The sequence below is a fragment of the Nerophis lumbriciformis genome, linkage group LG06, assembly GCF_033978685.3.
Source record: "Nerophis lumbriciformis linkage group LG06, RoL_Nlum_v2.1, whole genome shotgun sequence".
Classification (NCBI taxonomy): domain Eukaryota; kingdom Metazoa; phylum Chordata; class Actinopteri; order Syngnathiformes; family Syngnathidae; genus Nerophis; species Nerophis lumbriciformis.
In genome coordinates, this window is record NC_084553.2 from 7013451 (window position 1) to 7025950 (window position 12500).

Below are 12500 nucleotides of genomic sequence, written 5' to 3' on the forward strand. Positions count from 1 at the left end.
GAGTTGACTTATATAGCCCTAAATCACGAGTGTCTCAAAGGGCTGCACAAGCCACAACGACATACATAAGGGCAAGGAAAAAACTCAACCCAATGGGATGACAATTAGAAACAATTGACCACTAAATGGTAACACTCGCATACGTTTTTCAACTCGTTTAAGTCGGGGCCCACGTTAATCAATTCATGGTAAAAGTATTGTCAAGTATCGTTATCACTGGAGGACGAGGGCTAGTCAAACATGCTACACAGGACACGGGGTGTCCAAACTTTTCAGTAAAAAACTTAGGACGTCGGAGCCGTTTTGATACATTTTGTACATAAAAGACGCTAAAAGCAAATGTATGCTAAAGAAAAAAAAAAAAAAGAAAAAAAAAAAAAAAAATTTTATGCTAAGCTAGCTGGACAGAACATCCACGTTAGCTTTGTTTTGCAGGTGACAAAGGATATCAGTGTCATTTTTATTGACTCGGGCTGTAAAATAATGAGTTGTGTGATTAATCACAGAAAATATTGCATGAATCACGTTTATACACGGATTAATCACAGAATGTATTGTGCTTCTTTATATTCAAATCTGTAGCAATGAATACAAGGGTCTTTTTTTTAATTGATGAAAATCCATCCATCCATTTCCTACCGCTTGTCCCGTTCGAGGTCGCGGGGGGTGCTGGAGCCTCTCTTTACGTTAAAATCTTGAAACTTGAAAATCATTTTTCGTCTTGAAAATCAACTTTTACCTTGAAAATAATTTTTTGTCTTGAAAATAATTGTATGTCTTGAAAATCAACTTTTACTTTGAAAATAATTTTTTTGTCTTGAAAATCAACTTTTACCTTCAAAATCATTTTTTGTCTTGAAAATCATTTTTTTGTCTTGAAAATCAACTTTTACGTTGAAAATAATTTTTTGTCTTGAAAATCATTTTTATGTATTGAAAATCAACATTTACTATGAAAATAATTTTTTGTCTTGAAAATCAACTTTTACCCACAAAATACATTCTTTGTCTTGAAAATCATTTTTTTGTCTTGAAAATCAATTTTTACCTTGAAAATATTTTTTTTGTCTTGAAAATCAACTTTTACTTTGAAAATAATTTTTTTTTCTTGAAAATCAACTTTTACCTGGAAAATAATTTTGTGTCTTGAAAATCATTTTATGTATTGAAAATCAACTTTTACTTTGAAAATAATGTTTTTGTCTTGAAAATCAACTTTTACCTTGAAAATATTTTTTTTTTGTCTTGAAAATCAACTTTTACCTTGAAAATAATTTTTTCTCTTGAAAATAATTTTTTCTTTCTTTCTTTCATAGTTCTTTTTATTGATTTCACATTCACATTAACAACATATTCAAACCCTCTTCATCCCCTACCCCTGCTGTCACTCAAAACAAAAACACAAAACAAAAGTAAGAGTACAAAAGTACCCGGAGTAAAAATAATAATAATAATAATAATTTTTTCTCTTGAAAATAATTGTTTCTCTTGAAAATCATTTTTTGTCTTGAAAATCAACTTCTACCTTGAAAATCAATTTTTTGTCTTGAAAATCAACTTTTTCCTTGAAAATCAATTTTTACCTGGAAAATAACTTTTTGTCTTAAATATCATTTTATGTATTGAAAATCAACTTTTACTTTGAAAATAATGTTTTTGTCTTGAAAATCAACTTGAACCTTAAAAATATTTTTTTTGTCTAGAAAATAAACTTTTACCTTTGAAATAATTTTTTCTCTTGAAAATTATTTTTTCTCTTGAAAATATTTGTTTCTCTTGAAAATCATTTTTTGTCTTGAAAATCAACTTCTACCTTGAAAATCATTTTTTGTCTTGAAAATCATTTTTTGTCTTGAAAATCAACATTTATCTTGAAAATCATTTTTTGTCTTGAAAATCATTTTTATGTATTGAAAATCAACATTTACTATGAAAATATTTTTTTGTCTTGAAAATCAACTTTTAACTAGAAAATAAATTTTTTTGTCTTGAAAATAATTTTTTTGTCTTGAATATCAACTTTTACCTGGAAAATAATTTTGTGTCTTGAAAATCATTTTATGTATTGAAAATCAACTTTTACTTTGAAAATAATGTTTTTGTCTTGAAAATCAACTTTTACCTTGAAAATCATTGTTTGTCTTGAAAATCATTTTTAGTCTCGGAAATCATTTTTTGTCTTGAAATCAACTTTTACCTTGAAAATAATGTTTTGTCTTGAAAATCAACTTACCTAGAAAATACATTTTTTGTCTTGAAAATAATTTTTTTGTCTTGAAAATCAACTTTTACCTTGAAAATAATTTTTTGTCTTGAAAATAATTTTTTGTCTTGAAAATAATTTTATCTCTTGAAAATCAACTTTTACTTTGAAAATATTTTTTTTGTCTTGAAAATCAACTTTTATCTTGAAAATAATTTTTTGTCTTGAAAATCATTTTATGTATTGAAAATCAACTTTTACTTTGAAAATAATGTTTTTGTCTTGAAAATCAACTTTTACCTTAAAAATCCTTTTTTTGTCTTGAAAATCATTTTTTTGTCTTGAAAATCATTTTTTTTGTCTCGAAAATCATTTTTTTGTCTTGAAAATCAACTATATAATAATTTTTTCTCTTGAAATTAATTTTTTCCCTTGAAAATAATTTTTTTGTCTTGTAAATCAACTTTTTACTTGAAAATCAACTTTTACCTTGAAAATAATCTTTTGTCTTGAAAATAATTTTATGTATTGAAAATCAACTTTTACTTTGAAAATATTTTTTTTGTCTTGAAAATCAACTTTTACCTTGAAAATCATTTTTTAAATTTTCTTTACGTTAACTAAATTTATAGAAGTGAGTAATACTGCATCTAATACTTGAGATTAATCGTGATTAATCTCAATTCAAAAGTGTGATTAATCTGATTAAAAGAATAATAATTTGACAGCACTACTATAAACATCTCGGTAATAATGAATTTATTTTATTTGTACAATCTTTCAAGACCAAAATTGGCCCCCGGTCCCTACATTGGACAACCCTGTTCCAAACAGCGCTATCGACAGTAACGATACCAAGTATCGTAGCAGTATGAAGTCGATACTTAAAGTGATTAGATGAATAGTTTTTATTATCACAACCTCGTTTTTTATGTTTGTTATTGTTTACAAACTCAGGAAATAAGTCCCTGGGCCCAGCAGGACTTCAAGGGGAAGCAAACAAATTATTTAAATGAGAGCTCGTATCCCAGCAGGAACAAGACATGGAAACAACTTGTTGAATTAGGTCCTGATGTTGGCCAACTCAAACATAACGTTGAAACAACATGCTTTTTGACGACGTTTAATCAATGTTGGGTTCTGACGTTGATTTGACCATTGAAATTTGGTCATTTTTCAACCAATATTCTACAACACAAATACATTGAAACAACATGCTTTTTGACATTGAAATGTGGTCATTTCCCAACCAACAACGTGGATCCAACGTTAGACATCAACATTGTCTCAATTTACAAATACAACTATTTCGTGGCGTTGTTTCAAAGTCAGTTTTAGAGGACATAAAATCAACGTTGTATCAACGTTTTGTGCCTGCTGAGATAAGTTAAGAGAGATTTTAGACGACATCTTGTATCCTTTTGTGTGTTGTTTGCATCTTCAAAGTCATCCCAGGTTTTCTAATCGACTCTACCTGAAAAATTCATGTGCCACTTAACAGTGTTTTTGTGTCGGGTCTCTATTTAGAGAGCAACGTGCCGCCCGGCGGTGGATGTTTAATTGATGCGGCGAGGAGGAGAAACGGCGCGGCGGGTTGTTGGGTCCAATTAAAAGTCAGCGGAAGACGAGGAGAGTGAAGACCACCGGCGAGGAGGCGGAGAACAATATGGCCGAGTGTGGCGCTCCATGGCAGGGCTGACTTCTCCCCGCAGGTGAGGCCCACCAGCGACTGTCAACAATCTGCTGAGGCCGGCCTGACGCCTCCAGGGGGGCCAGGGAGCAGGTGGTGATCTACAGGGTTGGCCTGCTCCAGGAAAAACTGCACTCGCAATTTCCCTATATTTTAACAACCATACAACACCGTGATGGATAAACGTATATAAGGGGGGCATGACAAACCCATATGAGGGCACGATAAACACATATAGGGGGCATGATGAACATATAGGAGCATGATAAAAACATATAGGGGGCATGACAAACACATATAGGATGTTTGATAAACACATATGGGGGCATGATAAACACATATAGGAGGCATGTTAAACATATACAGGGGGCATGATAAACACATATGGGGGAATGAAAAACACTGTATAAAGGGGGCATGATAAACAATATATAGGGGGCATGATATACACATATGGGAGGCATGATAAACATATACAGGGGGCATGATAAACACATATAGGGGGTATGATAAACATATAAGGGGGCATGATAAACACATATGGGGGCATGATAAACACATATGGGGGCATGATAAACACTGTATAAAGGGGGCATGATAAACAATATATAGGGGGCGTAATAAACACATATAAGGGCTTAAACATTATATAGGGGGCATGATAAACACATATGAGGGGCATGATAAACACATATGAGGGGCATGATAAACACATATGAGGGGCATGATAAACTTATAAGGGGGCATGATAAACACAAATAGGGGGCATGATAAACACATATAGGGGGCATGGTAAATACATATAGGGGCAAGATAAACACATAAAGGGGGCATGATAAACACATATAGGGGGTATGATAAACACATATGGGGGCATGATAAACATATATTGGAGGCTTAATAAACAATATATAGGGGGCATGATAAACACATATAGGGGGCATGATAAACACATATAGGGGGCATGGTAAATACATATAGGGGCAAGATAAACACATAAAGGGGGCATGACAAACACATATGAGGGGCATGACAAACACATATGAGGGGCATGATAAACACATATGAGGGGCATGATAAACTTATAAGGGGGCATGATAAACACAAATAGGGGGCATGATAAACACATATAGGGGGCATGGTAAATACATATAGGGGCAAGATAAACACATAAAGGGGGCATGATAAACACATATAGGGGGTATGATAAACACATATGGGGGCATGATAAACATATATTGGAGGCTTAATAAACAATATATAGGGGGCATGATAAACACATATAGGGGGCATGATAAACACATATAGGGGGCATGGTAAATACATATAGGGGCAAGATAAACACATAAAGGGGGCATGACAAACACATATGAGGGGCATGACAAACACATATGAGGGGCATGATAAACACATATGAGGGGCATGATAAACACATATGAGGGGCATGATAAACATATAAGGGGGCATGATAAACACATATAGGGGCATGAGAAACACATATGGGGGCATGACAAACACATATAGGGGCATGACAAGAGGGGCATGATAAACACATATGAGGGGCATGATAAACACATATGAGGGGCATGATAAACATATAAGGGGGCATGATAAACACATATAGGGGGCATGATAAACACATATAGGGGGCATGATAAACATATACAGGGGCCATGATAAACACATATAGGGGGCATGATAAACACATATAGGGGGCATGAAAAACACTGTATAAGGGTGCATGATAAACAATATATAGGGGGCATGATAAACACATATAAGGGGCATGATAAACACATATAGGGGGTATGATAAACATATATAGGGGGAATGATAAACATATATGGGGACATGATAAACACATATGGGGGCATGATAAACACTGTATAAAGGGGGCATGATAAACAATATATAGGGGGCATAATAAACACATAAGGGCGTAAACAATATATAGGGGGCATGATAAAAACATATAGGGGGCATGATAAACGCATATATAGGGGGCATAATAAACACATAGTGGGTATGATAAACATATATGGGGGAATGATAAACATAAAAGAGGGGATGATAAACACATGGGGGCATGATATACACATATAGGGGGCATGATAAACACATAGGGGGTATGATAAACATATATGGGGAAATTATAAACATATATGGGGGCATGATAAACATATAAGGGGGCATGATAAACACATATGGGGGCATGATAAACACATATAGGGGGCATGAAAAACACTGTATAAAGGGGGCATGATAAACAATATATAGGGGGCATAATAAACACATATAGGGGGCATGATAAACATATATGGGGGAATTATAAACATATATGGGGGCATGATAAACATTTAAGGGGGAATGATAAACACATATGGGGGCATGATAAACACATATGGGGGCATGATAAACACTGTATAAAGGGGGCATGATAAACACATATAGGGGGCATGATAAACACTGTATAAAGGGGGCATGATAAACAATAAATAGGGGGCATAATAAACACATATTGGGGCATGATAAACATATATAGGGGGTATGATAAACATACATAGGGGGAATGATAAACATATAAGGGGGCATAATAAACAATATATAGGTGGCATGATAAACACATATAGGGGGCATGATAATATGTAATCAAAGACAGGTAAACATATATATATATATATATATATATATATATATATATATATATATATATATATATATATATATATATATATATATATATAATTTTCTTTTCTTCAGAAAGTTGCAGCAAAAGTTTCAACGATTAACGGCTGATTTTATTGTTGTTGTTTTTTTTGTTTTTTTCACACACACACACACAAACACACACAGACTCATGCACACGCTTTAGCAAACACACACTTACACATACACATGTCCACATTTACGTGTACATTTACCTAAACACGGCACGTCGCCGCGCTCGCTCTAGTTTGACCAAAACACTGCAGCAGTTATTACATTCCGCTCCTTTATTACAGTTGAAACAAGCATCGTGATCAATACAATTGTTTGCCCAGGTGGCTGCACAGGGCGCGTAAAACAAATTAAATTAGACAAAATCAATATTTTAATCAATATTTTATTAAATATGAGTAATAATGGTAATTATCATAATTATGGAAATAATCATTATTTTTGTAAATGAGAGTCGATGAGCAATTATCGCACTTCAACCTCTCTAACATGCCTCTGCGCTATGTTAGCATTGCTTAGTGGAAGTAGGGAGTTGCTGCCATTGAACATAAATACCCCCATATATATATATATATATATATATATATATATATATATATATATATATATATATATATATATATATATATATACATATATATATATATATATATATATATATATATATACATATATATATATATATATATATATACACATATATATATATATATATATATATATATATATATATATATATATATATATATATATATATATATATATCAGTGACGTGCGGTGAGGTTGATGGCTGGTGAGGCACTGACTTCATCACAGTCAGATTTACAAACATATGAACCCTAAAGAGTATCTTATTCACCATTTGATTGGCAGCAGTTAACGGGTTATGTTTAAAAGCTCATACCAGCATTCTTCCCTGCTTGGCACTCAGCATCAAGGCTTGGAATTGGGGGTTAAATCACCAAAAATGATTCCCAGGCGCGGCGCCGCTGCTGCCCACTGCTCCCCTCACCTCCCAGGAGGTGATCAAGGGGATGGGTCAAATGCAGAGGACACATTTCATTACACCTAGTGTGTGTGTGTGACAATCATTGCTACTTTAACTTAACTTTAACTTTACACATACAAACTGTAGCACACAAAAAGAACATTTAATTAAAAAAAACGTTATTATGGTCTTACCTTTACTTATAAATGAAGTCCATGCGCCGCAACTAAAGCCCTCACTTAAACTTTCCACGTGCAAGATTGAATCTATTTAAAAAAGTGTAACCGAGGGTTTATAAATGTGGCCTATACTGTATGAAACTACAAAATAACAAACACGGAGGCTCCAGTTTACACGAGGACCACTTTATTTACCTTCTTTCAAAAACCTCCGCAACGTGACATCACTTCCGCTCTTAGCGCCTTCAAAATAAGAGCACAAGGCATATACTGTATAACAGCGCAAAACAGGAACTTAACATCACAAAGAGGAAAGCCCATGAAAGTAGGTTACAAAAGTTATTTAATCAGAAGCCAAAAAGTGCAAAAACAATAATGTTCGTGTTGGAGGAGTTGTGAATTAGGTACACCTGCAGTCTGCAGGTGTACCTAATGTTGTGGCCCTGCAGTCATTCACAACTCCTCCAACACCAACATTATTTTTTTTGCACTTTTTGGCTTCTTATGAAATATTTTTTTCAAATAGATTCAATCTTGCACGTGGAAAGTTTAAGTGTGGGCTTTAGTTGATATAACAATTCTACGGCGGGGGTGCAGGAGGCGGGATTACTGGAGCCTCAGCCAGTGCGTCTTTTGCAGCCGTTTTATGATCGCTCAGCACAAGAAATACTTTACACACATACAGTTGTTGACAAAATACACTGTACATTATATACCTCAGCTAACTAAACTATGGAAATGTATAATATAGTTCATATAGCAATACAGTCTCACTGCACAGCAGGCCAGCAGTTAGCCGAGTCATTGCGCAATCCATGTTGAGGCACTGAGTGACGTGCCTCAACTGGCTGCTGTTCACCGCACCGTCTCTTGTCAGACTCATACATGAACGGCAAATGTGAAAATTCAGCGATTTTGAATAAAAATAATCTAAAACTGGTGAAGTTAAATGGAAAATAACTTTATAGTATAATCACTGCATACATATAACAATTAATTTTTTTTTTTTTTCTTTTTACATTTTTTTTTCTTTCCATGATGGCAGGTGAGGCCCCGCCTCACCTGCCTCTAGTGACTGCACGTCACTGATATATATATATATATAGGTAGATAGATAAATATACCCCCAATAACTATCGTGCTCTGCAGTGGACGTCCATTTCTTTTTGTCTGAGGTAGAAATTTCAGAACGAAATCAGCCCTTTTATGCAAAACACAAATGTCCACTGCGGTGGACGTTTCCCTGCCCTTTTGTGGAATTCGGATGGTTTTCTTGGAGGTATTTGAAACGTGGCGACATCAATAAAGCATTGTCTGCGTTGTAGCGTTTTTCAGGTGTTTAGGCGGCAGACTCACGCAGCACGTACTAAATATTGATGCCATAAAGTATGTTTTCATGTGAGTGTGAAACCTCTTCTAAGTGCCGAAGCGCCGCACACAAAAGGGTAAAACCGTGCTAAAACATGACCACTGTTGTTTTTCTGAGCAATACACCACATGGTGGCGCTGTTATTAAAAATAAAATGTCAGAAAGCCCCACAAACCACTCGCTGTAACTTTAGGTCGGTTGGTCGAATGATCGAGAAATTTGGTAGAAAATATTAGTGGCCTGACAAGCACGTGTGTGGAAAATTTGAGCAAAATCGGTTGGAAAACATACCCATAATGCCATTGAAAGTCACGTTAAAAGGGTAAAATATGAAAACACGCCCCCCCTGCGGTGCTACCTATTGTATTTCTGACAAATATGCCGCTGTTTGTGCCCTTGTTCAATTCCGCCAGACTTGAAACTTCTCGCACAGCTCCTCACAACACATACGGTGACTCGTGCCGAATTTGGTGCGCGACTTTCAGGCACTGGCGAGAAAACTTGGTTGGAAAACTTGGCCGCCATCAAGCATTGACACATGGATGTTTACTTCAAGGGGGGGTTAGGGTTAGGGTAAGGGTTGGGGGGGGCGTGAAAATATATGTTTCCTGAGAAAAATTTAACTATGACCAAGTTCCAAACAGCACTTTTAATGCAGTGCTGTATGTGTGTGGGGGGCGTGAGGGGCAATAGCCTAATCGTGGAAATAAACATTTACTTCAAGGGGGGGGCGTGAAAAAAAATATGTTCATTAGAAAAATGTAACTATGAGCAAGTTCCAAACAGCACTATTAATGCAGTGCTAAATGTGTGGGGGGATGTGAGGGGCAATAGCCTAATTGTGTAAATCAACATTCATGGGGGGGGGGGGGCGTGAAAAAAAAAAAGTTCCTTAGAAAAATGTAATTATGACCAAGGTCCAAACAGCACTTTTAATGCAGTGCTGTATGTGTGTGTGGGGGGCGTGAGGGGCAATAGCCTAATCGTGGAAATAAACATTGACTTCAAGGGGGGCGTGAAAAAAAATATGGTCATTAGAAAAATGTAACTGTGAGCAAGTTCCAAACAGCACTATTAATGCAGTGCTATATGTGTGTGGGGTGGGGGGGGTGGGCGGGTGAGGAGCAATAGCCTAATTGTGTAAATCAACATTCATGGGGGGGGCGTGAAAAAAAAAAAAGTTCATTAGGAAAATGTAACTGTGAGCAAGTTCCAAACAGCACTATTAATGCAGTGCTAAATGTGTGGGGGGGTGAGGGGCAATAGCCTAATTGTGTAAATCAACATTCATGGGGGGGGGGGGGCGTGAAAAAAAAAAAAGTTCCTTAGAAAAATGTAATTATGACCAAGTTCCAAACAGTACCTTTAATGCAGTGCAGGGGGGCGGGGGGTGAGAGGCAATATATTAATAGCCTATATCCTGACAAAAACAAACAATCAAGGGGGGCGTGAAAACATAAATCCCCCTCTAAAAAATGTAACTGTGAGCAATTTCCAAACAGCCACATTGATGCAGTGCTTCTTAAATAGTGGGGTGGCGCCGTGATTTTTGTGTGTGTGTGTGTGAGGGGGGGGGATGGGGGGGGGGGGGGGGTGAGAGGCAATGGTGTATATCTTGACACATGCAATTGGATAAACATTTACATGAAGGGGGTGCATCAAAAAAATATTTCCCTTTGGTAAAATGTATCTGTGATCAAGTTCCAAACAGTACCTTTAATGCAGTGCTATATGTGCAGGGGGGGGGGGGGGGGGGGGGGGGGGGGCGTGAGAGGCAATATATTAATAGCCTAAATCCTGAAAAAGACAAACCTTCAAAAATAAATCCTCTCAAAAAAAGTAACTGTGAGCAAGTTCCAAACAGCACCTTTAATTAATGCAATGCTATATGTGTGGGGGAGGGGGGGGGCGTGAGAGGCAACATCCTAATTGTGTATATCTTGACACATACAAATAAATAAATATTAAAGGGGAGCGTGGACAAAAAAAAAAATCCCCTTATAAATTGTAACTGTGAGCTCATTCCAAACAGCACCTTTAATTAATGCAGTGCTATATGTGTGGGGGAGGGGGGGCGTGAGAGGCAACATCCTTATTGTGTATATCTTGACACATACAAATAAATAAATATTTAAGGGGAGCGTGAAAAAAAAAATCCCATATAAATTGTAACTGTGAGCTCATTCCAAACAGCCCCGTTAAAGCAGTGCCTTTTACATAGTGGGACGGGCCCCCCGGGGTTTGGGGGGGCATGAGAGGCAAGGGCGTGATAGCATATTTAGTGTTAGTCAAGAACTATTTTGACATATAGAGACAAAAACATAGCATAAACTTTGGGGGGGGGGGCGTGAAACAAATGTCCTCTAGGGGGGGCGTGAGAGAAAACAATTGAGAGCTGATAGAAAACAGGACAATAAATCACATGATGGATATTTTGCAAGTGCATTATTACGTGAACGCTGAGAAAATGTTAATACAACCGGAGGGGGGGCGTGAAAAAAAATGTCCTCTAGGGGGGGGCGTGAGAGACAACAATTGAGAGCTGATAGAAAACAGGACAATAAATCACATGATGGATATTTCGCAAGTGCATTATTACGTGAACGCTGAGAAAATTGTAATACAACCTAAAACCTTTTTTGTTTGTTTTATCTCCCGCGACGGACCTGAGATCGTCACGCCGAGAGGCGGAGCTTAGCACGGCGAGCGAGCGTGAAAGAAGGCCGACAATGGCGACACTCACCCTGCCAACCAGGATTGGATCGGGTCCAGAGAACTCCTCCAGCACAAACATTTGGTTCCAAACCCATCCTCTCTTGGCGCGGCTCAGCAGGCGCGGTCCTTCGCCGGGAACGCTCGCCGCCGCCGCCGCCGCCTGCGCCGGCCCCCCCAGGGGGGCGAGGGCCACGCAGGGAAGGGAAGTAATCCACAGCAGCAGCAAGGACATCCACACGTCCGTCGGCATCTCCTCGGACCTTCGCCACATCCTCGCTTTTGTGTCGTCTGGCTTGTGTTTAGGTTTTGATGCCGGAGAGGCGCTCGGATCGACGGCTCCTCCTCGGAAAGCCAAGGAAAAGGTAACGGGGGGGTCCGGCGGGTTCACGGCGTGGTAAAGCTGAGCGGGCGGGCCTCCATGGCGTCCTTTTGAGTGAGGTCTGAAAGAAGAGATGACAGCTGTGGGTGGGGGGGGAAGTGTCACGTGCAGGTGTGGCTCCGTCAAAAACAACCAAACACAAGAAAAACATCAAAGAAGGAATAAAAACTCGCTCCTTTTAAATCACCTGGAAGAATATATAAACAAATATATATTACCTGACTATTACTCGCTAAACACTTGTGATTAAGGGCTACAG

General features: G+C 37.4%; 1 protein-coding gene across 3 annotated transcripts in view; it reads right to left on the reverse strand.

The window, feature by feature from the left end:
• Positions 1–12500, reverse strand: part of cdh8 (cadherin 8) — a 409796-nt gene that overhangs the window by 372803 nt on the left and 24493 nt on the right. For all 3 annotated transcript variants that reach the window (XM_061963666.2, XM_072913334.1, XM_072913333.1), the window contains exon 2: positions 11891–12302. In XM_061963666.2, the coding sequence (XP_061819650.2) occupies positions 11891–12133 (243 nt within the window). In that variant the 5' untranslated portion in view covers positions 12134–12302. The remainder of the gene's footprint in view (positions 1–11890; positions 12303–12500) is intronic.